The 25,469-nt window shown below is 41.6% G+C and overlaps 2 protein-coding genes across 2 annotated transcripts; both read left to right on the top strand.

The window, feature by feature from the left end:
* The first annotated feature begins 512 nt into the window (after window positions 1-512).
* DGKE (diacylglycerol kinase epsilon) lies at window positions 513-16,896 on the top strand. Its single transcript, XM_054846721.1, has 11 exons — window positions 513-1,600; window positions 3,282-3,441; window positions 3,929-4,048; window positions 4,954-5,097; window positions 6,143-6,300; window positions 6,587-6,638; window positions 6,789-6,902; window positions 7,403-7,474; window positions 7,992-8,119; window positions 8,989-9,100; window positions 9,418-16,896. The coding sequence occupies exons 1-11, from the start codon at window positions 1,143-1,145 to the stop codon at window positions 9,607-9,609; spliced, it is 1,710 nt and encodes a 569-aa protein (XP_054702696.1). The 5' UTR covers window positions 513-1,142; the 3' UTR covers window positions 9,610-16,896.
* A 2,177-nt stretch (window positions 16,897-19,073) lies between these two features.
* LOC129214681 (meteorin-like protein) lies at window positions 19,074-24,822 on the top strand. The gene is made up of 4 exons (XM_054846719.1): window positions 19,074-19,183; window positions 20,115-20,524; window positions 21,988-22,047; window positions 24,506-24,822. Exons 1-4 carry the CDS (start codon window positions 19,074-19,076, stop codon window positions 24,820-24,822), a joined length of 897 nt encoding a protein of 298 aa, XP_054702694.1.
* The last annotated feature ends 647 nt before the right edge of the window (window positions 24,823-25,469 follow it).

The raw sequence follows: 25,469 nt of genomic DNA, 5'->3' as shown, positions 1-25,469 counted from the left end.
TCCTGGAAACCTCAGTATTGCCAAACTGTGGAGCACTGGCATTTTTCAGCATGTGTTTTAAGACACCAACAGCCTAAAATCCAAGAAATGTTATGTATGCCGTATGCATTTATGTAATTGTTCAAGATACTGTTTTGAAAGTACAAAACCCTGTAGTTTCTAATAGCAGCAACTATTTATTTTTAGAACTGCTACAGGTGAGACAGTATAACATGTAAGGCCAGAATGAAGTTATGGGGGGAAAAGCTTTTATGGGTGACGTAATAAAAGAACAAATACTATGATAATCTAGCCCGAAGCCAGTTCAGCATCCTCCTCCACCTTCGCCTTGGGTTTGCCGCCCAGCGAGCCCCAGCCTGCTCCCGCAGGAGCTGAAGCCGGGCCGCTCTGTCGCGCACTGTCGCGGCTGCCGGGAGCCCTGGCGATAAACCCGGGATCGAGATAACTCGGTGACAAACCCGCCCGCTTCCGGGCGGCGCCCGTCTCCTGGCAACCGCCCTCCGCCGCTTCCGCTTCCGCCGCCCCGCGCATCCCCGGCGGCCGCCGCTCGCCGCCTCCCGCGTTGCGGCTGCCCCTCGGCCCGGCGCAGGCGGCAGCGGCCGCGGGGAGACGCCGCCAGGAGCCCCCGCCGTGCTGCGGAGGGGGGACCGGGCGCGGGGCGAGGGCGGGCGGCGGCCCCCGGCGCGGGGCAGCGGAGGGGGGCGCGGCGGCCTGAGGGGAGGCGGTGTGAGGGGCCGGGGCCTCGGCGCGGTGCCGGTCCCCTGCCCCGGTAGAGAGGCCGGAGTGGAAGTGGGGCGTTTGGGGGCAGCCAGAGCCCTGTGGCCGCTCCCTCCTGACGCCTGGGGAGAGCGGGCGAGGGAAGGGCCGGGCTGGGCCGGGAGGAGGCCGGGTGCCGGCCGGCCTTGCGCTGGGCCCGGGCAGGCAGCGGAGGAGCCCCTCGCACCTGGCCAGCACCGAAATCCTTCTCTTAGTTGGTGGGTCAGATATTGGGGCAAATAGGTGCTTAGCCCTAATAAGGGATTAAAAGATGTTTCATGAAGCTCTGCGTTGGCTCCTTGAACTAAGGGGCCGTTCCCGGGCTTGCCCTGCTGCCTGCCTGACTGGTGTGAGGGCTTAGGCTGGTGAGGCTGAGCTGCTGAGGAATGGAAGGGACGGAGAGCAGAAGCGGCACTTCCTCCTCTGTCGTCGCAGACTGGAGTTTAGTGTTTTGGACTCTGTGCTCTGTGCTCCTGCCGGTGCTGATCACCTTGTGGTGCAGCTTCCAGCGGTCCCGGCGGCAGGTGTTGATACGAGACATCTTTCGCAAGAGCAAGCATGACTGGCACTACACGGACCTCTTTGGCCAGCCTTCCTACTGCTGCGTCTGTGCTCAGCACATCCTTCAGGGAGCTTTCTGCAACTGCTGTGGGCTGCGTGTCAGCGAAGGGTGCCTCAAGAAGGCTGACCAGCTTTTTCTCTGCAAGGAAATTATGATGAGGAGCAATGGCGGAGCCCAAACCTCTATGCCACACCACTGGATCAGAGGCAATGTCCCACTCTGCAGCTGCTGTATGATATGCAAACAGCAGTGCGGCACACAGCCCAAGCTCTGCGACTACAGGTACTGCAAGGGAATTTGGCTTTGTATGAGAAAGTGCAGTGCTGTATCAGTATTGTATTTTCCACAGGGTTATTGGAACGCATTACCCCAAAGGAGATTCTATAGTAGTCAAATACGAAACACTGTTAAAAAAACAACTTCAAAGAACCTGAAGTTAAAATGAGTGCTTGTGGGTAATTTGAGTCACAGATTAAGAGCATGGCATTGCATCTCATGTCCACTTGTTCTCTTACTTGGGTTACTCCAGCATGATGTGCTAGCTACTGTATAATTACATATAAAAGGTTCTCTATATCCAACAGAGTTTATGCGTCAGGGGATGACCTTAAGAACGTTCTAAGGCACTTGTTCTTTCTACAGTGGATAGCCTGAGCAATTTTGGTGGCATAACTGATAATTCAAAGCACCAAATGTGTATGCGTCTCTGCAAAATTAGCATCTGGTTGGTGTAGCTAGAACAAACAACCATTCTAGAGCTGGTTTATGTTGTTTAATTTTTAAGGATGTTCAAAAACCCCTAATGGGAAGTTTTAAAAGCTACTGTAATATAATCTATTGTTAAAGTTTGTGGTAAGAGTGATAAAAGATTTCAAGGAACCATTGAATGAGCTTGTACCGTCATCAGTAAGACTGCTTGCAAAGTTGTCAACATGACATAGTGGCATGTCATGCTAAAATATATAGCGCTAGTGGTCCAGGTTCTGGGTACAGTGTGTTACTCCAGCCTCCTCAAAGGATGTCATCTTTCTAGAATATATTTCTGCCAGCTTTTGTTTTGCTTCTGTGTGATACTGTCAAATTGCTTGATAAGTGAGCAGAATTACAGTGTGAACAAGCATACTATCGGAAACAAAACCTTGAGAGAGAATGTGTGTAGGAGTGGAGGGAAGGAGAGGATTTTGGAGGCAAAGGGGGGAGGAAGAAGAGGAAAAGAAAGTCACGGTACAGGGCAAGTATCATTGCTACCATAGTTGTGTGTTGGATTAGTCAGAAGGACTCCAAAAATAGCTTTCACAGCTGCTTAAACCAAGGCTTTGGATGTGGCAAATGAGGATTAACATTCTGCAGAGGCTGGCAGTGGATATTGCAGTATTTCCTCTTGTTCTGCTCTGTTTTCCAGGACAGCTTTTAGAATAGGTCAAAAAGCTGAGCAGTTTTGCATAACAAAATCCTATCAGCCTTGTACAGTACTGTGTGACCTTTTTGGTTTCAGACTTAAAGAGGTTTCATCAATCTTAAGAAATGTGTTAATTAACGTTACTAAATTGAACTCTAGTGTTTTATCTGTGCCCTTTAAGGATGGGTAGGAGTTCAGTTTCTCATACAAGCTTTCAGTGTAACTGTTTATATTGCAGACAGTGGAAGAGGGTATTTATAGCACCTGGGTTTGGAATAAAAAAGAATAGAATTAATTTAAATCTGTTGGGTTTTTCCCACAGAATTCAAATACTTTTCTAGACTTTGAAGCACATGACCAAGTTATGTAATTTTCTGTAGCCAATACATAGTCATGTAAATTTCTAGGGAATGCATGGTTTTCTCTGTAACGTGCTTAAAATATTACTTATAATGGTGCATGTAAGCATAAGTACTTTTCAGAAAGTTTGTCTGTCTAAAATGAGCAAAATCGATGTGCCTGTTGTTTCAGGATCTTTTTCATGTTTTTTGGTTTGTTTTCCAGATGTGTGTGGTGTCAGTACACTGTGCATGATGAATGCATGATGGATTGTTTAAAGACTGAGGAGTGTACATTTGGAGAATTCAGAGACTTAATTATTCCACCATACTATTTGTCTACAATCAACCATATGCGTAAAGACAAAAGAAGCAGTTATGAAAAGGTAATTGTCTACTGCTTCTTGGGTTTATAATACATTTTAAAAAACCCAAAAAACCACACATTAAAACTTGAACTCAGTACATTGTCAGGTTAATAACTATTAGGTAAATGTTTCAATGTATATGAAGTACTTGCAGTGTTAATTTGGAGGTGTTTGTCATTTTATTGACATGGTAGTTGAAGCATGAGCAGACATTTGGATTTAGTTAGTCCAAAACAACACTGAGATTTGGGTACCTTACTTCCTTGAATGCTTTGTAATTCTTCTACTACTGTGTTCATAACATTGTAGTATTTGTTGTCCCAGGCACTGCAGAACAGAAATCTTCAACTTTAGTGTGTCAGAAGGATTTGTTTTTATTTTGACTACTTCAGGCTAATTGGTAACTTTATTTCAGCACTTACAGGGGACAGGTTTTGGAGCAAGGCTTTAAACGTTTTCAGACGTGCAGTATTTGTGTGACTGACTGACTGTTACCTTTTTGCAGGTAGTACCGTACTGCAGAAAACACTGGATGCCAGTAATCATCCTGGCTAATACTCGTAGTGGAAACAACATGGGTGAAACTTTACTAGGAGAATTTAAAATTCTGCTGAACCCTGTTCAGGTATTTACAGTGAAAAGCCACTATAATAGAAGTTTAAATCAGAAAAAAACCATCACTTTGCTTATACAATGGCAGTAGGATCTAGTGGAAAATCAGTAAAGGAAACAAATTCATGCAGTTTGTTCTTTTAGAAAGAATAGCTTTATATAGAGCAGAGGCTCCTCCCACCCCCAACTTTGTTATACCTTTAACACTGATTTGGTTTTGTATTTATAGTAATGCATGCAATAATTCTGTTAATGATAAGTATCTGACTCTTGAAATAGTGTACAATTTTTAGAAAATGAAATATTTAGATCTTAATTTGAAACCTGTATTTGTTTAAATCCTCACTTTACTTGTGAAAATGTCAGTGTCGAGAGTTGCTGCTTTGTGTTGTCGCTTTCCCCTTAAAATCCACTGGAGTGGCACAGGATGTTGACGTAAGGCAGTTAGTTGTTCCTTGGATTTCCTGGCTGCACCTTAATTCTCTTCCTTTAAAGTTCAAAACCTAGCCTTGGAAAACAGCCTAATAGAAATCACTATGTGTGTGTTTTAAATGCATCCCAATAAGGCTTTAAAGAATAAACCTCTTTGTATGCTGAGTATTTAAAAATAACTTTTATCTGAAGTCTTTCATCTTTCCACGATTCATCATAATGCCTCTAGATACAGACTTTGCTTAGGACTCTGTCAGCTCGGTTTATCAATGGCATTTATTCCATGTGAAGCAGCTGGAGCTCTGTTGTGAATTTGTGAAACAAAATCCTGCTCATAAAAGTCAAGACAGCTCATTTGCTAATATAATATTGTAAATGGAGAATCTTTGTTTTGCATTAGAATGAACTTCAAGTTGTTTATCTGTGAGGCAAATCCTGAGTCATGTTCTGTGAACTTACAGAACTCCTTCTTTTCCTTTCTTCTAGGTCTTTGATCTAAGCAAAATTGCACCTGCTAAAGCACTCCAACTTTGTACCTTGCTGCCTTGCAACACTGTCAGGGTTCTTGTCTGTGGTGGGGATGGCACAGTAGGCTGGGTCCTGGACGCAATTGATGAAATGAAGATAAAGGTATTGTGGTTCAAATTAAAAGATGTCTTATGGTGAAAGGACTTTTGGAGCTGCTAAAGTGTTCCACCTAATCTCTTACTTGCATTTATTGTTTTCATCTTCCCTTGTTTTCATTCTTCTTCTTGGAGTTACATAAATACTGTTGAGATTGTCACCAAAACCTTTTTATTATCAACAGTAGTTTATTTGCTCCCTTCATTTATCTTGACTCTCAAATACAGGTTACCTGGCTGATAAATCTTCTTGAAAAAAAATAGTAACTTATTGCAACTACTTTTCACAGCTGAATTTCAAAGGCCATAGTACATCTGAAATAACTGTTCACCTTCTGTGGTAAAGAGAGCAAAGACCTTTGCTGAGGTGGCCATTTTGAATGTCTGCTTCTGTCTCTTACTCTGCGATCTGCAGAGGTGATTATCGTCTGCGGGTGACGGTTGGGTCTGTGTGTATGCCATCTCTGAAACTTAGATACTGACTTTCCCTCTTTGAGTATGTGAGTTTCTGTCTGCAAATACTCTAGTATTATGTGCATCTGTTGTTTTAGGCCTAACTTCACTTCAGTCTTGTAAGAGCATTTTGGTGTCTTGTTATGATCACAGGCTTGAGTGTTCTGTCTCTCTTGGTGTTCATATCACCTCTCTGAGGTATGTGCAGCAATAGCGTTAATAACTTACCATGGCTGCAGCAAGTCAGCAGCACGTAATCAGGAAATCAGATGAGAAGTTCAGCCTTCCTCTTCTAGATCCAAAGCATCATTCTTTTGAAGGAATACTCTGTTCAGTATTAATAATGCATTGTTTCCATATTGTGTTTGTATTCTCTTTTCTTCTTACAATGGTTTAACATTTCCTTCCTTTGCATTATCCCTGCCACAAGTACTTATGTGTGCCATCTGCTATGCTAACGCTGACAGCTCTATTGCTCTGCACTATGTCACAAGCTGCTATGAAGATAAATATTATTAATCTAACCTGAACGTTTGGGGATAAAATGGAGAAAATGAGTGCTGAAGAAGGAGCTAATATACAGTGTTTCTGTTTCCTAGGGGCAAGAACGCTATATTCCACAAGTTTCGATTTTACCTCTGGGAACAGGTAATGACCTGTCTAATACACTGGGCTGGGGTGCAGGTTATGCTGGAGAAGTCCCTGTAGAGCAAATCTTACGAAATGTCATGGAGGCAGATGGAATCAAGCTAGACAGGTAAGTAACAGTGAAAAGATAAATTCGCTAGAACCAAATACTACTGTAGCTCTACTGATACCGGTTGCAGCAGTATAGATAAACAAACACAGGTATTGCTGCAGGGACCTGCAAAATAACTGAGGTCCAAAATTAGTCTCTATTTAATTGTTCTAAAAGGCTTAACTCTTTCATAATTTAACTAAATTTGAATCTTGTGACTTAATCCCAGTATAGATATGAGACTCCTTTGATACTGAGGACAGTCTGTCTGTCATGATTCTCAGTAATAGCTGTTGTTTTTCAGATGGAAGGTACAAGTAACAAACAAAGGATACTACAACTTAAGGAAACCAAAGGTATGATTTGCAAGTATAAATATGGATTCTGTGGAATACCTGTATGTTTATACTTACTTTCCTGGTTACCTACTTCCCATTAAACACTATGACTTTTAAATCCTAGTAATGGTATTTAATAAGACCATAACTAGAAGTCCTATCTTACAGGTATTCACAATGAACAACTACTTTTCTATAGGACCTGATGCTCTCATGGCTTTAAATTTTCATGCTCATCGTGAGAAGACTCCCTCTCTGTTTTCCAGCAGAATTATTAATAAGGTGTGTTTGGTAAAGTGACATTTTCTCCTTGTAGTTGTTGACTTGACTTAAGGTTGGTTTTTGCTTTAAATTGCTTTACTCCCTTACTTCCTTTCATGCCATTTTAAGAGTTTGAACTTATTTTTCTTGTGGAGGGGATTCCATGGGTAAAACACGTTTCCAGCCTACTCACAAATGTTCTGCTTTGCCCCTGCTTTCTTGCTTACAGAATGCACTGTTTGTTCAATTTTTTGTATAGAATGTCTCATTTGCTTTGAAATTTAATGGGTTAAGGGCAATGCCTATTTCCTTTTAAAGTGGAAAGCAAGTTTCTTATGCAAGTTGTAGCTTACCCCATGAAGACAGCTTAGTTGAAGGATGTACAAATGTTACGTATGAATATTAGATAAAATTTGCAGAACAATAACTATGCACAAATATTTCAAATAGTTTTCAAATCTATTGTCTTTTTCTAACAATGTTTTCTGTTCTCCCTGTGTGTTTGTTTGGGTTTTTTATAGGCTGTTTATTTTTTTTATGGAACCAAAGACTGCTTAGTACAAGAATGTAAAGATCTTAACAAGAAAGTTGAGGTAAGTTTTTTTAACTTGCTTATTCTCTGGACAATCAGCAGAGTGTAAAAACTTACCTTGTGAAAGAAAAGGGGAAAATCTTTACAGTTACATCTATATGATATTGGTATAAGGATCGCTCTGGACTTGGAGTATTTTTGATGTTTGTTTTGCTAACTCTAGCTTGCTTCATGGAATTCATGTCTTTGAGCTTATTGAAAATTTCTGAATTTTTTTCTGGCCTTGACTCAGTTCTATGAGTTCAAGTACTCATATTCAGATAAAATTTGCCTTTGCACCAGAGACTTCCATAAGTGAGAGTTCCTTTTTTCTTCATTAACAGAAATTTATTACAGCTTAGGATATCTTGTGAAATCAGAAGTCATTTTTTTAAAGTATGAAAATAAAACACGTTCTACTTGTAGAGGGCCAATTTTTCTTCAAGCGGAAGCCTGTTAAATGCATAAAGAGAATAACTAGCTTATATTGAAGTACTGAATTTGATCCACAGTAATTAACTTCTGTTTGTCTTTTAAAGCTAGAGTTGGATGGTGAGAGGATTGAGTTGCCCAATTTGGAAGGCATCATTGTCCTGAATATTGGATATTGGGGAGGTGGCTGTAGGCTCTGGGAAGGAATGGGTGATGAACCTTACCCCTTGGCAAGGTACACAGCGCATCTTTTTCTTTTTCTTTTTTTCCCTTTAACCGTTCTTGTAGTCTAAGCAATTCCCTACAGTAGGCTGTGCTTATGTAGCATAGATGTAGCATCCCACACGTCAAGGGTTTTTTAAGACCTTGTCAAAATGTCTGGCATGATTAAGCAACAGCATTGAAGAGGTTATTAAAAACAAAGGTAGCCTTCAAAAAGTAGAAGATACATTCTTTTATATGCTGAAATGGATATATCTTAATAGAGATTGAAATATAAAATAATAACAAGCAAACCAAAAATTTTACTCCCATGCTTGAGTAAGTTGGCTGGAGCAATACTAAGGAGGAGAATAGGTGGGCACATTAGTTACTCCCTATCATACCTTCCTTCTTCAGAAGCCATATATATATATATATATATACACATACTCCACAGTTCTGTTACAGGGCTTATGAACCTGGATTTCTAAAAATTATTTGGGCAAAGTCCTTTACCAAAATCTAAAAAATTAAGCCATTAAAAGATCTTCCTGTAGATTAAGAACTGACTGAAAAGGCAGAAAACTGTACAAATTTATGGAAGATAAATCCACTGTGGGCCTTAAATATGCATGATTAGTCTTGCAAGGTCATATATCCATAATTTCCAGAAGCTAGCTAGGGTGTACCAGCTGGTGTATTGCTCCGTACTTGTGGTTTTGTATGGCGTCCTTTGCCATTCAGTGTGATTTGCTGTCCAGCAAAAATAGATAGTTTAAACATATTTGTAGGATAACATTTATCTTTTCTATAGGAATAGCCATAAAAGGGCTGTGTAATATTTGGATAGGTATTACAGTGCTCACGAGCATCACTAAAATTAGTTTCCTTTCTTAATCATAGACATGATGATGGACTTCTGGAAGTTGTTGGCGTTCATGGTTCTTTCCACTGTGCCCAGATTCAGGTGAAACTAGCAAGTCCTGTTCGCCTAGGGCAGGCACATACAGTGAGGGTAAGTGGTGTTTATGAACCTATTTCCCTAATTTTTTTTTTTAATAGACTGTATAGAATCTGAAGCACTCGACTGTCTGATCTGAAGTTGCAGTTTGGAGTTGAGCTAGATGTTTCTCTTGCTTAGTAAAAATTAATTATGTTATAATTCACAGTCCCTTGTTGCTGTTGTTGGTGGCCTGTGAGTGCAACTAATAATATACTAAGCTTCTCCCTGTCCAGGCTGAAAATGCGCAGATGGGTATATTGTAGTTTTAAAAGGTATCTTCAGAGCTACTTTGAACCACTATGATTGTGTCTTCTTCTATTTAATACTAGCTGATCTTGAAGAGTTCAAAGATGCCGATGCAGGTGGATGGAGAGCCCTGGGCTCAGGGGCCCTGCACTGTTACCATAACTCATAAGACACATGCACTGATGTTGTATCACTCGGGTGAACAAACAGATGACGATGCTTCCAGCGTGTCTGAGCAAGACCACGTGAGAGAACAGACGGACGAAGATGTATAGATTTTGTTGAATTTAACATAATACAGTGATGAACTTCAGCTTACTTAAGACACTGAGTACGCCTAATCTAGATTAAGGTTTATGCTGTAATGTTCATACTTGTGAATGAGCTAGAGTTGAGGAAAAAGCCATGCTTTCACATTCATGGAAACTTCCACAGCTGAATTACCACAACTGTTTTGCCTTTTAGATTGGTGGTGATGCCCAGCCTTTCTAGCTGGAAGAGTTAGTTATTCTATTGGCAGGAAACAGACACGTACTGCAGCCCTTCCTTGCTATGGAGTCAGATCTTCTGCACATGCACAGTATAATATGCAGAAGGTTTGATACCCTTGGAAAGGAGAACAACTGGGAGTTTGGCCTGCTTCCACCTGTCCTCTTCCCCGGAACAGTTCCAGAACAGAAAACCAGACCAAGTAGGATGTGGGCTGATTTTCTGACAACAGTCTGCTCCTGGCTGCCATCTCTTCCTGGGAGCGAGGCAAATACTTTTTGGTGCACCTACTCGTGCAGTGCATGTCTAGTAGGCTTGACTGGGAGAATGGAGGATCTGGGAGCTCTGGGGAAGGTAGTTAGCAAGGAAAATGCTTTTGGACCAAAGGTTTCTGGAAAAGTTCTGTTAGTGATTGACCTTTTTCAGTGGCTTTGTAAGCCATTGACAGAGTACTGAGGTCCTGAGTACCCAAGACAGAACTTGAAAATAATTGTACCATGGCTTGCACTGAATGATCCTGTGACTGACTCTGCTTCAGTTCAGTGAGAGACTAATTTTAGGTTTTGTAAATAGCAATGTCTTAGTTCTTGAGGAGACTTTTTGGAGGAAAACTTGGACAACAGAGCTGTCTTTTTTTTAGCTGTTTACAGGAGGGTTTTAAAGAAATAATGATGATTGACAAATGCCTTGTCTTTAAAGGCTTGTTAAAGACCTTGCTTCATAATCACCTGAAAATGATCAATAGCAAGTCAGTCTGTTAAGTCTCTAAGTGTGGAGGTTGAGAGCTAAGTTTGCAGAAGTTAGCAAGTTCTGGTGTTCATGTGTATAAAATGATTGTGGAAAAAAGCATGGAAGCATTTGCCTTCTGACTGGTTCTTAGGGTGTCAAAGATACCTTGTTGGACCTGAAACTTCATTTTCCATGAATATAGGGCGAGGAAAAGGTTGGTGGTCTATACTGATAGTAAAGGTTAAGAATACATACAACAGTACAGGGAAACTCTGTTTGACATATCTGAAGCTTCTCAGGTTAAAAGCTTCTCAGGTGAAAACATCTTCACGGTTAACAGAAGTAAAAATCTACTTCCTTTTTTTTTTTTCTGTTGTAGGCATTTTAAGTCTGCAGCAGGCAAGAGCTATGAGTTGTTTAAAATTTGTCAAAGTAATTCAGTTAAGTCCAGTTGAGTTACTGAAGGCAATCTTCCACTGGGAAGAGAATTTATGCTGAGTATATACTGCATGAGCAAAGGTCATAGGAGAAGTTGAGAGCTTTGGTCTGAACCCTGACTGTTGTTGCTTGTCAGAACTCTCCCAGTCTTTTTTTTTTTTCTTCCTTTTTTTCTCTATGCTAACTGAAAGCGATACCATTGAGTAAAGTAGGCTAGGTTTTTAGTTTCTAGGTTTTGTAAAATGAAACTGTTTTTCAACAATCTATAAAATGAAGTTTGCATTAACAGTGAATGAACTATTTATATTTTAAAATAACTTATTGAAACCTTGGCAAAGTCAGTATTTTTAAAACCTTCGATTGTAATCCTCTTTGGAGAGCATTTTTAACTTGATGGTATTCATTGTAGAAAGCGTATGTACTAGATCTTAAGTACTACTGATTATCAATGAATTTATAGCTGTCTGAAAATGTGATTGGAGTGTAATGAATTGTAAAGTGGAATCCATTTGTAAATTCCATAGTCATTAGCCTTATACACCTCATCTTAATTATTTTATCGTATGTATAGAGAACAAATTAATAGTTAAATATATGTAAAAAGTGTTTAAAATACCCAAAAGTATACTGTTAGATAAATTCACTGCCCTTTTTTTGTTATGAGGCTCAATTTGTATTATTTTAAAAAAATCTTACTAGTTTTTTTTTTTAATAACTTGTAACCATCAGCATCCTAAAAAATAGTTACATTCTATGCTACAGTTGCTACATCCAACTCTTGTTTACAAACAAATTACAAGTCTCTGGAAAAGCAGGGTATGTGCTATGAAAGGCAGTATTTTCTCAAGAGAAACGACACCACTGGTTACTTCATCTAAACTATTCATAATACAGTTTAAAGAGTTGCTTGAAGTTCATCAGATTATTATTCAAATTGTTTTATAGCCTAGGAACCTTTAACTGTTCAAAAACTTCACTCTTTAAACTCCTGACATCTAGAAAAAAAAAACAATGGCTGCCAAGTCTTTGAGTGTCTCCCTTTTTTACAGCAGGTGAGCTGGCTTCTCCACTCGTGCTTTGCCTGAGTGGGTACCAGTGATGTACTATGCGCAGGCAAGATCCTACCACTTCTGCAACTTGCTAGGAGTCCAGTCCTAAATGTGTGAAAAATCCTCTTTGCGAAATGTAAATCCATTGTTCCCTCTGGAGAAACGAAGGAGAATTAGAAGTGAAAATAGCAGCTAATTGGGTGCTTATTTGGGACGACCTCTGGTAAATGGTCTTGCTGGCATTAGACAAATCGTCCCCTTTTTGCGTGTGGAAGTGAAGTTTGTTTCACATACTGACTGCTAGTGATTGCAGCAAATGATAGGTAGCAAAGGTAGCCATTGCAAGCATGGGGGAGCCACTTGTAAAATTGTACTTATGATATGGAGAATGTTCTGTGAGGGTGAAGTGTCCGGTTCCCAATCAGACATAGGGTCATCCTTCCATTGTAATGATATGTAGCTCTCATATGCATGACCAAAACAAGTTCTTTTTAAACATACAGTGTTAGCGCTAGAATCTGTTGGGAAGTCTTGCTGGTTCCAACATGCTGTCCTTTGATTTCAGTGTATCCTCCTTTCCAGTATGATGCAAATTGGGTTAAAGCCTGCTTTGAGTTACTTTTATGGAACTGGTTTAAGTTTTAGTGCAACTGCAGACAGTAAATGTCAGCAATGGGCTCCCAGATTCTAATGCTAGCATAAATGAACTTTTCTAATTTGTAATGTAGCTGCTTAATGTTTTCATGTGTGTGTTGTGACTGTAAAACTGTTACATGCTTGTTTAATGTTGTAGGTGCATAAAGCACCGATACAAATTGCTACTCGGTAGCTTTTCTGAAAACGGATTGGAAACCTGAAAATACTGCAGTACATCCTCTGTCCGGAAGAGGGTACTGTGCAGCTGGTCTCATCTGCACTGAAGAATTTTCCCTTACCCTGTTAATGATTAACACTGGGAAAATAATGAAAGCGATGTTTCAGAAACATAAATAACGAATAGTTTCTTCTGGCAGTCTTCATGCAATATACCTTTGTGTAAAATGTACAGGGTGAATAATAACATCAACTGTCAAGCACTCAAAAGTGAATTCACAAAGTTGATTGTTAAGTTTTATTGCTGCATACACTAGCTTAACTGAAGCTTGGTCAGATTCTGATAACTTTCTTTACTGTAGGTTCTCAATCCTGTGACAGGCAATACAAAAAACTTAAACTTGTATGGAGACCCTTTCTGTGAGTCAGCTTCCTCTTTTGCTCAAACCTCACTTGTTTGCACACACATTGAGAGGATGTGTAAGCATGTTTTTATGTGCATAGAACTCCTTGTCATAGGCTTTGTTTTACTTTGTGTTTTAAATTCAGCAATTCATAGCAGGGTTAAACTGTTTCCAATGCCACCTCAATTTTGGATCTTTCTCCATATCTGGACTTCTTTAAAAGTTGTTTGATGCTCAAACTTGCATCCTTTGTCTTCAAAAACAGCTGAGGTGGAGGACATTCACTTTGTTTGCTTTTTTTTCTAAGTATGTCTCCTGGTGTTTAAAGCAGGTTATGGCAGTATTTGGAACATTCTCTTAAGAGCACTTTGGAATTATTGAAGTTATCAAAGAACATAGTCTTGTGTTTTCTTTCTACTGCAATGGCAGTATTTCTGTTTCTAATTAATTTGGAATTATGTTCAAATTTGAACATTTTTCTCAGCACTCTTATGAATTGCATTTCATGTTCATAATATAAAGACTGTATAGCATAATTGATGTATTTGGTACTCTTTTTCTTTATATGTTCACTTTTGATGTTGCCCCTTCATAGTTCTCCCCCCCTTCCCCCCAGGTCTTGCTTTTCTTAGGCACTAAGTAACTCAAAACATCATTTACTTTAGTTAGAAGCTTTAAGTACTTGCTCTCAGAAAACAGACTTGAGTTTCTCCTGGTTGCAAAAGAAAATGCTACCATGTTTGAAAACACTTGGAGAAAATCATCTTGTTGAGGCAATGCTTATAGCAAGAGTAAGTTAGACATTTCTTCTGTATAACTTCAGCTGATTCAGACTGAGAATTTGTTTCCCCATACATTTTGTCTTGCTAGTGTGTACAACTACTCAGTAACTACTTTGTAATTTAATTACTCATTTTTTGCTGGCTTACTTTGAGCTAAAAATGTTGGTTGGGACATTAGCAAAAAGCTCTGCTGAAATCAGGACAGTGAGCTTCTCTTTTATCCACTTTATCCTTTATGCCAGCTAGTGTGTCAGAAAAGAAAATTGTAATGGCTTCACACTTATTCTTAGCCCAGTAACCAACCTGTTTGGCTTTCTCAGCCACCATCACCGCACCTGGAAGATAATAGAAAGGTCACCAGAGGTTCCCAGTCCCCCTGACCTATTTTGGAAGTACAGTTTTTGCTCTTTGCTGCTGGGGAGGAACATCCCCATTCTCCACAGATTCTGAGAACTGATAGTTAAAGGTTGTGGTTTGAGTTTGGCCAGTTCCTTCTGGTTCTGCATTATGTTGCACTGGAGCTCACAGCTTTTATAGTGTATGTTATTGTGTCTCACTGGTTAAAAAAAAAAAACAAAGCACTGTACCTTAGCTGTGAACAGCATAAAGGTATCAATGTTGTAATACTTACTCTTTTTTTACTTGGCAACAAAGGATTTTAGGTAGAGTACCACTGTATCCTAGTTAGTTAATCTATGGGTAAGAGTAGGACTCTTAGAAATCCTTGCATGTGTTCTAACTGAAAATCTTTTTTTGTTCTGTATTTCATACCAACTAGTAGCAGTTTTCTTCCTTTTGGGGAAAAAAAAAAAAAGATTTGACCTTTCAGTTAGAAGTAAACTAGGATGTCTTAGGATGTAAAAATAGTAGTACATAGCTGTTCCTGTTGAATGTGAACCACTTATTTAAAAATGCTCTGACTTTTTTTCTGATAAATGATAGCTGCTTCTTGAACACAGGAGTGAGACAGTAGAGACCACTTGTTCATTTAGCAATTGAGTGTATTGAGAGAATTTACACATTATTTCAGCTTTGTTTAGGCCACCATTTAAAAGCACGGTATGATCAAAATTTCTTTATCTCACTAAGATCGTTGAATACCTAGTTCAGGTTTTGGGCATCTCAGGGAGAGACTTCTAGCTGGAGTAAAGCCACATGCCTTGACTAAACCTAGTGAGGTTATACTGACATACATTAGCTGAGGATCCGGCCTTTAACTGTTCAAAAGTATGAATGTATTCAAAATTTTACTTTGTTTCCCATTATTACTGCCCTGTGTACTGTGCTGTATGCTCTTATTGCTGTATGTAATTCATTTGTTGCATTGTTTCATTTGCACCTTGTTTGTAGATTTCAGCATAAAAGTAATAATTTGATTTTTAAGAGTAAGTAGGAACTTATGTTGTGAATTTATTGCATTCTGTATCTTCAAAGTTTACATCCCTCAAAAGCCATTTTGTCCGCTACCAACTTGTAATCCTTAGAGTACCTCCAGCCATCTTCTCTTTCTAGGATTTTTATAGTTAAACAGAATGGATTTTTATTTTTGTAGCTTGTAACTTCAATATGTATAGTAGTTATTTCTATTTAGTAATTAGTGATCGGAATACTGTAAAAATGTTACTTTTAAGAGCTGTAACTTTAAATTAGTAATAACTACTTACAAGAAAATACCAGCATGTTAATGGTTTAAAAAAAAAAATCAGTTATTCTTTAGCTTGGAAATACTGTGATGCTGTGACTTGGGATTTGTATTGAATGTGTTTCTGTATATATTCTGAAGTTGCACTAAGTAGGTAAAAAATGAACTTAAAATGCAAGTAATAGATCACAAAATAGAATTAATTTATAACATCTTAGGTTTTTTCAACCGAAAAAGGTGACATTGGGGATTCGGTATTTTTTGGGGTTTCCCACAGAACAGTAAGGAAGGAGTGGTCAGTGTTCACAGAACAGTTGTTTCCTTGTGGTGCAGTTTGAGATATGTATTATTCAGTGCCCAAACATAAGCAAAAGCCTCCTGCAGCATTCCCACCCCTCTTCTCAGAAACCAAAAACTCAGAGCAAACCTGAATGTTCACAGCTGGAAAGTATATGAGATCTTACATGCAAAGAAATACAGCCAAGGTAATATTGAACCTCCAATATAAATGTTTAAAGTCAAAATTTGGTTGTTTTTTTTTTCTTGATATCCAGTGATGCTTTCAAATCCCAAATCGTTTTTCCTTTGGGGTTTTTTTTTTTTGGGGGGGGGGAGGGAGGTGGAGGGTGTTGGTGGTTTGTTGTTTTGGGTTTTTTTTTTTTAAAGGCAGGCTGAAATGAGAGGATAAGGAGGTATTACTGTAACACTCTTAGTCATAAGAGCTGGGAAGTGTGTTCTTTATTTGCTGTGTAGGCGTAGGAACTGTGATATTGTTACAGCTCAAAGTCTCTGCTTTGTTTGCACCCTCACTAGCTTCATCCAGGATTTCTGAAGTGGGTGATAATACCATTGCCCTTGGTAATTGTGACATTTGCTCTAATAATTACATGTATTATTTGAGTACTTGGGCCAGGTTCTGTCTGAAGTCCCAGAACTCCACCCAGGTGTGTGGTGGTACTGCACATTAGCACAAGTGAAACTAAAGAAAACTTTTGTCTTCAGTCAGTTGTATCATGACCTCTCTCTTGTGACTGAAGCTCCCAGAAGGCTCTTTTGGAAACATCTGCTCCATATTCTTCATATAAGTTTGTAAATACAGATTTTTTTCACAGCATTGACTCTGTTACTGAATTTCCTAATGCATCTTTTTGTTGTCTTGTTATTTGTACTGTATTTCTCTGTAGACTAAACTGTGTGGATTAAAGTATTTAAACTCGGTTTTTCCTGTTCCTCACTATGCATAAAAGCCAATGTGAGTCTTCAGCTCTGTAACAACCTGGTGATGAAAATAACTGCCTGGCTGTTGTATGGTCAGCCTGGTCATTTTGAGAACAGAGTTGTGTTTTTGTTGAATGCTGCAGCCGTGCTTCTGCCTGAGCTGCCCGTTGCAAAATGCAAACATTTCAAACCTCAGATACATGGTAAATTTTCTAGACAATGTGGTAATGTCAGTCAGAGGTAAAACTAATGCTGTTTGGTAACCTACGAAGATGTCTCGGCAGCTGCTTGCCCACTTCTGGTTCATCCTTTTCGAGCTATTCACCCCGGGGAAAAGCTGAGTTTGTGAGGCTCTATAATAGACATGTTTAAAAAGCCCAGGCTTCAATACTAAGTTGAAATGTCTAGATTGTTCCTTCTCACAGATGTTGTCAGTGATTTAGGATCTTAAAACAGTTTGTGATGCCCAATCTTTAGTCTAAGGAGGGAAACAGGCCTACAAATTTCTTACCTGTAAAGAGCAATTTCTAAATAAGAGTTTTAATGGGAGATGTTTTGGTGTTATGTGGTGGTAATGTAAACTGGAGGCAGGAGGGCTGCTGAGCACAAGCCAGCAAAGTACATGCAAGATTTTCCACAGAAAAAGGTGAAATGCTGCTGCTGGAAGGTGTTTGGAGATCAAATGGCTCAGTGCTTTCTTCTGATGGCAGCAGATGGGTTAGTTGGGGCTTTTGGAAGTGAATAAATCCTGTGGGGCACTTTATCATAGTGTCAGTTCCCTCCCCAAGTCCTCTCCTCTGTTCCCTGATCTCATTTGCACAAAAGAGAGAATGGGCTCTGGCCTCTTAGCTCCTATATTATCCTACAATCAAACCTTTTTCAAGACTATTTGTGTGTTGTTTTCCATTCACGATAGGGTCAGAGCATTGACATTCAGCAGGCTTTTTCTTAGATGAGTAAGACAATAGTTTCACAGAGCTTTGAGGATTGCTGATGCTCGTGTTAATACAAGATCTAGGTTTAATGCATTTTTAAATGTTTTTAGAACTGTTGGAGTGAACTACGCAGCACCAACTTGAGCCAGGCTTTAGCCTAAAGTTATGTCAGAAGTCACACCACAGGTACGTGTGGGAAAGAACACAATATCTTAGAAAAGTGGGAGTCAAGACTGAAATTTTATTTCTGTCTTTTGATAATAAAAGTAAAAATGTAAAATGTTTGGTGAATGAAAAGCAAAGTGGTCGTATGCGGGTCCAAGTAACGTTCAAGGTGTTAAATGCTTGAGAGCTAAAACTCTTGATTTCAGGGTATCTCCTCTAGCAAATATATTTTCCTGTTAAGGAAAAGCCCTAAGCGCAGAAATGCAATGGACGATCTCTGCTTCTCTTTCCTTGTGCATCCGCGGGCAATATGAGAACACGCTGCTAACCACAAGGTAACAGATGGCCAGAGAGTCCTGGTGACCATGGGCGCTGTCGCTCTGGGTGGGGAACAATGCCGTGTGGATCTTGGCATGTGCCACCCAGCAGCGCCGAGTGCCATTGTCCCAGGCCTGCCGCAAAATCCTGATTCCACGCTTAAGAGCTGCAGAAAAGAGCTTTGCTCTCTCAGACCTGCAAAAGAGCACCTCCCCATGTCGTTCATTGAAAATAGGGGAAGGGCAATGCATATAGAAATCTAATTATTGGCAAGCACAGCCTGGCTTTTAGCATGATAATTGCAGGCCCTTGTGCTTTCTTGTGCACAGACCCCTGAATGGTAATCATGAAAGCAAAAGTTAAAACTGTTGAATGTCCATCAATCATTCAATGTTTGCTTTGATTATGTTGACAAGATTTTTTGTTTGTTCCTAAACCGCAATGAGAAACTGTTATTAATCACTTTAAAATATTTTGGAGACAAAGGGCGGCTGCCCGGCCCTAGTTTGTAAAAAGTAGTAAGAAAAGAGAGGTGCAGCCATCGGGATGGCCAGCTATCGCTTTTGTGCCCTCCTCCCCCCCACCGCCGGTGGTAGAGTTCTCTTCTTTCTGTGGCCGTAGCAGGGACCGGCGGTGCTGGCAGAGTGACCCGGGGGCGGTGGCCGGGCCCCGGCACCCCCCGCTTCCCGCCCGCAATTATAGCCCGGCCCGCGCCCGCCCGCCGCGTCCCTGCGCTGGGGGTGCCGGCCGGGCCCGCATGGCCGCGGAGCGGGGCTCGCCCTGGCTCCCGGCGCTGCTGCGGCTGCTGCTGCTGGCGGGCGGCGGGCAGCGCCCGGGCACCGCCGATTACTGCAGCTGGAGGGGCAGGTAGGTGGGGGGGTGGGGGTGCCGGGGGGGCTCCGCTGAACCGGGGGGCCCGAAGGGGCAGTGGGTCGGCGCCGTCCTTTAACCAGCCCCCGGGCTCCCCTGCCCCGCCTCGCCGCTCCGGGGCCGGCGGGTCCGAGGGGTCTCGCCCGTAGCGTACGGAATGGGAGCGGCCGGTCCCAGCTAACGAGGGTGGCGGCTTCGCCTTGCTGGCGGCTTTATCTTTTTAACGCTGATAGGAAAATATACAACAAAACTTTCACAAAAATTGTATCCCTTTCCTCTGTGTTTTGTTGCCCTTTTAACTAATTCTGCTATTACGGATTTGATTTTCATAAGCAAAAGTGACTTTCCTGAAAGCAATGAAATTGCACCAGGTTGAGCAAGAGCTGAGGAGCAGGGCAGCACAGCCTGCTTTGATTTGGAATGTTTTCTTGATGAATTCTTATCAGAAGTGTTAAAAATAATTTTAGAAATTTAGGCTTTTAAACCCCATTTTTCAGACATAACATCAGTACTCTTTGTGCAGCTCCTACTGCAAGTCAGTAGCTCTCACCCTTACCTGCCTACAGGTGGGATTTTTTGGAGAGCTGAGCATTGGCCAGTCCTACCACACAGAAAGTTTTTGCTGCTCTTTAGCAGAGAGAAGTTTCCCCCGTCATGTCTCTGGATGCTGCAGGCATCCAAGCATGGATTTGCAGGTAGGCAAGAGGAGCTGAGGCTTCTTTCCGTGCACCCCGGTGTGGCACCAGGTGTGAGCGATTCCCCTCCCCATGGCACTGCAGCTGTGGGGAGGGAATGTAGCCCAGGTGGAGGAAGTTAGGAAGAGCTGTTGGGATAGAGTCAGAGTTGGGAGCAGGAGCAGTGACTGCCGGGCTGTTTTGCCTGTGCTGTGCGGATTGTTAGTGATGGACCGATGGTATTGTCTTGGCAGCGGTTTGAGCTGGGAGCCCCATTCCCGCGCAGTGGAGCAGGTCCATCTGCGCTGCACCGAGGGCTCCCTGGAATGGATGTACCCGGCACGAGCCCTGCGCGTCGTTCTGGAGCCTAACCTCTCCAGTGCCCGGCACACCACTGTCTGCATCAAGCCCGCCAGTGACTTCCAGGGTGCCAGCATCTACGTGGAACGTGCTGGGCAGCTGCATCTGGTGGTAAGCGAGACAGAAGGGGCTCGACCCCACCACGTGTCTTGCTTCAGTGCCCACACACCGCAACGAGTGGCCCTCTTCCTGCAGGCCAGCCCGCAGAGGGACATCAGCTGCCGGACGGCCAGCTTCCAGTACGAGCTGCTGAGCAACCAGAGCGCTGCTGGCCCAGACTTCAAAAAGATGGCACTGGTCGAAGGTAAGAGCAGGGCCAGCCTCGGGGCTCCGCTGTTGGGGCAGGTCCAAGGTGGCATCCGATATCCATTGACCTTGGCAGTGCGTCCCCAGTGGCAGATGCTGTTTTGGGCTGAGGGGTTTGTCACTGTAACAGAGGTCCTTCTGCCGGCTCCCTGACTGTTGGGCAGGTGCAGTGTGTTTTCAGATCGCCACCGTGAGGGGCATCCTGTAGGTGTGGGAGGGAACACTGCAGTATCAAGAGAAACTCTGTCTCTCCGTTAGCAGCCAGCTTGGTCTTGGACGTGCTGTGGTCATGGGATGGCAGTACCATCTCTGAGAGCACCTGAGTGGGTTTTAGGAGCCTAAATCCCGTGTTCAGAAGAGATTTAAATTCATCAGGAACCCAAGGCCCCAAGACAGTTTCTGGAAATTAGAACAATCTTTTGAAAACAGGATTAGCCATCTACATTGCTTGAAAATTCATTTACCTTTCTTTCCTTTCATAATCCTGCATCCGATAACACTTATCCCCCCTAGGAGCACCCTCAGTGCTCCTATGTATCCAAGGAGCACTGAGGCTGAAGAGGGCTCTTTTCCATCCTAGTTCTGAAAAATCAGGACCCACCTACTGCTGCCATCATATCCCTGCTGCCCCAATTAAGAACACCCTGGGCAATGTTAAAAAGGAGAGTATTCAAGCCACGTTGCGATGGCAAGAAGCTGCCCTTAAAATGGAGACGTTAAATAAAAAGAGCAATTACAGCACTTTTGGGTTGTCCTCTCCTCTTTGTTAACCTGTCCAAGGTGCACGGCTTTGCTGTTTGAAGTGTGTGGATAACAAATTACATTTATGGGGGAACAGAGCCCGATTGATTCAATGAACCCTACAACCTGGTGTTAGACTCATTAAGGCTTCAGATGTGCTGTGGAGTGTTTTCTTTTATCGCTGATATATTGGATGGCTTATGTTGCTGCCCCACACTTGGCATAAAATTCAACCACATCCGTGCTGGATGACTAACATTTCAGTAGGCAATACTGGAGTGTTCCCTGGCTGTGGAGCTGCACGCTGTCTGAAGTCATCGTGGCTCCCAGCACACAGATGCCTATCTTTATTCTTGTCTTTTGTAATCCGGAAGTAATACAGGAGGATTTTCCCCTCTTTATGTCAAAACAGAACAAAATTTGAAAAGGCTGAAAAATGATGGAGGGTTAGTATGTGCCAGGTGCTGTGTTTTCTGCTGGTTTTTGCACGTTTCATCAGTTGTTAAAGGGATTATATGCTGTTGTCGCTCAATGACTCTTAGAAATCCTCTGTGCTTATTTCTTTGCTTGGGTTGTATTTGCATAACAAGAATTTTAGTTTGCATCTGATTATAATGCTTTTTAAGCTAGTAGTTCAGCCCCACTTCCTCTGGTAATCCACCAGTCCTTTAGCAATGAGAGACATTATAGTATTATAACTAACTGTTCTTTGTTTTCTAGCTATGTGCCGTCCTTGTGACAACGTGGAACTTCTTATGGCCATTTGCAGCAGTGATTTTGGTAAGCTGACTAAAGGCTAGTCATTCAGTCCTTAATTATGCGTTGATTATTTGGATTTATTTGCTTCTTTTCTTAAAACAGTGGCATGACTGTGGTCTCTGATGTGAGAAAGAGACTAGCTGTGTGAAAAAGAACTTGAATGTGGGGAAAATATGAAACTTAGCGGGGAGAAGCAGCTTGCTTTCAAGGTCCTCACTTCCTGCGGGCAGAAAGGTTACGATCTAAAACTGAACTGAAAGCAATTCTCACAAGTGTGCTGTTGGCTCTCACATGTAGCGGTCACATGCATGTAGACACAGATGCACAGAGGTTATATATGCTTGGTATGTTCCTTTTTATTCCCTTAATCTGATTTATTTTCTCCCCCGATGATGAATATGCTCCCCTCTCTCTCTTCCCTCACAATTTGTACGCTTCCTAGTTCTTTTTCTACAGAGGTCGTGAGTTGTTTGTAACTGAGCTAAGAATTTCAGGTGATTTAAACTTCCTTCAGTGATGTACTGATTGTTTCATGCCTTATGAGAAAACAAAGCAGTTAATATTCCATAAGATAAGAAATAATAAGAAATACTAATTTGATGGTACATTAAAAGCTTTTTCCATTTTCTCTACTTAATCATGCACTATAATTATTTTTCTTTTTCTCTTGATCATGATTTGTTCATTTTATTCCCATAGTTTTGCACGCTAGAATTTGTACCTCTTTGACTATGTCTGATAGCTAAAGCTGTAGAGCTGCCTCCCCACGTGGCTATATGGCTATAAAGAAACAAAACTGAACTATATTTATACCTAGTCACCCTTTAAAACAAAACACCAAATTACTACTTTGCTACCAGGAAAGGGCTACCAATAAAATCACCCGCCAACATCATTGTGCTAATACCAAGCTAGAGTGCAGAGCATGCTTCCCTTACAGAGTGCTCCTTAGCTGGTAATTTTTCTTCTTCTTCTAAGTTAATCGATGCAATCCAGCCCATTGTTTCTACTTGAAGAAGTTATCGTTTCCCATGCGAGATGCTCTCCCTCTGCGCTGCCTGAAAGACCAGAGACTGACAGATGTGGAGGCCCGGGGCGCACAATGGGGACGCTTACACTTACAGCAGCAACAGAGCAGAAGGAACAGCCCTTTGAACTGACTCTGGCCTGACTTCCTTGCCCTCAGCTCACAAATTGCTATCATCAACTTTTTGGATTAGAGAAAATAGCTGCTAATGAAAGTGTAAAAGATGCTGGGACTGAATAGGGGCTTTATAGTTATTCTTAAGGTGCAGGTCTCCAGTCGCTGGGCCCTGGGCAGCGCTGGAGCAACTTGGAGCACCGGGAACAAGTGTCTTATAGCTTGGCAATAGACTTGACTGCATCCAATTAAAAATGATCACACAAAGAGGGAGACAGCAGAGACATCTGTTACACAAAATTTTAGATTCCCTTGGAAATTAAATGAGGAAGTTCTTGGAAACTTCAGAAACCAACTTTTTCTGCCTCTTGGGTTGTTGAGTTCTCTGTACCCGAATGAAAAGTTTTGTGGCAGAAGCATGGTGATGTTCCTTTTGCATTGATAACTTCTCATGTGCTCTAGAGCTCTTGGCTCAAATGGTGACATGTTTCTGAGCCTTCTCTGGATATGGGATTGAAATTAATTTAGTTAGTAGAAGAATAATTGATTGCTGTGAAAAATGGGGGTGATGAGAATGAGACAGATGGCTTCAGGACAGCAAACGCCTGTCAGATGGGATGTTTCACTCTCCGTGTGGTTGATGCAAAGGATGCTTTCAGTCAGACTATGGCTGCTTATGCTTTCGTTGCCAGAAAACAGCTAGGATCATTTCGGGAGAAGGAGGTACGTATATGCTATCTGATTTTTTAAATAAGGTTGCAAATAAAGTCACTTTAAGAGTTCTGCATGTTGTTCATCATCATCTAAAGTGTCTTTTGGTGGATGCATGACATTTTCTTTTGAGGCAAAAAAATACCAAATCTTTAAATGAAAAACGTTTAACAACCAAATCATATTCTGATTCTTCTTGCATCAACCTCTGTTACTGCTCTCAAAGGAAAAGCTTCAGAGGCCCCTGGAGACAGGAAGGAGATAGCCTGTGACAGTCATTGTCTTGGAACACAGACTGAAAAAACTGAATCCCTGAGCTGACCTCTTTTCACACGCATTTTATCCTTTACTGCTACTTTGCATTATCAACCCAGTTATATGCTTTTTCGTCAGATATAGCTGATTTGAGTAGTGATAAAGCATGCTTCCAAGCACATAGTACCGTTTGTGTAGGGATCCACTGTGTAAAGGGTGCAATGTAAGCTCAGAAACGTGTCCACCTGTAGGTGGTAGGCATGCAAACCGCACAACAAATCTTTTTCTCCAATTATTTCATTCAGTGAGCTCCTAGTACCTGAACTACTTACCTGCTGCTCCATAACCAACTCCTGTCTTCTTCACATCTAGTGGTGAAAGGATCTATCCGAAATGTTTCCCACGATTCAGAAAACCACGTGTCACAGGCTGATGTCAGCGTCCAGAAAGTCTACAGGCAGAAAAACAGAATTTTCCAGCAGGATGAAGCAAGCGGTGAATGGCGAGGTCCTATACGAACCCTGCTGCAATGCAAGGTGAAGAAGGGAGGTGGAGATTTCCTTTTCACTGGAAACGAACATTTTGGCGAAGCTTGGTTGGGCTGTGCTCCGCGATTTAAAGATTTCATGTTCGTTTACCGTGCTGCCAGAGAAAGAGGAGCCAACCCATGTGAGTTTCAGCTCAACTGACAGGAGTGACGCTGGAGTTGAGAGCTGAAAAATTTCAGCCCAGTTTTGGATACTGAGTCTGAAGTAGAGTTAAACCCAAGGACTAAAGCTAACAATTTCACCAAAACTGGGGCCTGGAAAATTTCCTGAAGATAACAGCTCTGTGAGCCCTGGAACCTCTGACTTCGAATCCACATTTGCATTAATTTCATTAGTTTCTCCTTCATGTCTTCTTTGTCTCACAAAATAACTCTGAATTTTTGAAAAGGTGGTCTTTTTTCATAGTTAGAAAGCAGCTTGTGCTCAGTGTTACATAATCCTTTCTAACATCTTTTGCTCTGCGTGCATAGTATGTGCTTTTTCTCTCTTCCCCCATCTCTACTGGATTTCCCTTCCAAATAGCTGCCTTTTTTTATTTTTATGTGATTCCTATCTACAGACTTAGCCATAGTTACTAAACCTTCAGGCAATTGGCAGGTTTGCCAGGTTTTTTGCCTTCTGTATGCTATCAGAGATTAACCAACCCTCTGGGGCAAAATCACAGCTGATGTAATTCTGCAGCACTCTGATTTCTGCACAGTTGACAGCGTCTGATTTTGCTCCCCATGCAAACGGGCCAATGGGGGATCCTGCACTTTAGCTAATAGGAACACTAACGCTGTATCACT

The sequence above is a fragment of the Grus americana genome, chromosome 18, assembly GCF_028858705.1.
Source record: "Grus americana isolate bGruAme1 chromosome 18, bGruAme1.mat, whole genome shotgun sequence".
In the NCBI taxonomy this organism is placed as follows: domain Eukaryota; kingdom Metazoa; phylum Chordata; class Aves; order Gruiformes; family Gruidae; genus Grus; species Grus americana.
Note: the sequence above shows the minus strand (reverse complement) of the source record. Positions and strands in the feature narration are given on the sequence as shown.

Excerpts from the sequence above, each read along its gene's own strand:
- DGKE (XM_054846721.1), top strand. The coding sequence starts at position 1,143 with ATGGAAGGGACGGAGAGCAGAAGCGGCACTTCCTCCTCTGTCGTCGCA. Across the intron at positions 6,639-6,788 it reads ACAACTTAAGGAAACCAAAG|GTATTCACAATGAACAACTA; the intron begins GTATGATTTGCA and ends CCTATCTTACAG. Across the intron at positions 8,120-8,988 it reads GAACCTTACCCCTTGGCAAG|ACATGATGATGGACTTCTGG; the intron begins GTACACAGCGCA and ends TCTTAATCATAG.
- LOC129214681 (XM_054846719.1), top strand. The coding sequence starts at position 19,074 with ATGGCCGCGGAGCGGGGCTCGCCCTGGCTCCCGGCGCTGCTGCGGCTG. Across the intron at positions 20,525-21,987 it reads AAAGATGGCACTGGTCGAAG|CTATGTGCCGTCCTTGTGAC; the intron begins GTAAGAGCAGGG and ends TTTGTTTTCTAG. Across the intron at positions 22,048-24,505 it reads CATTTGCAGCAGTGATTTTG|TGGTGAAAGGATCTATCCGA; the intron begins GTAAGCTGACTA and ends CTTCACATCTAG.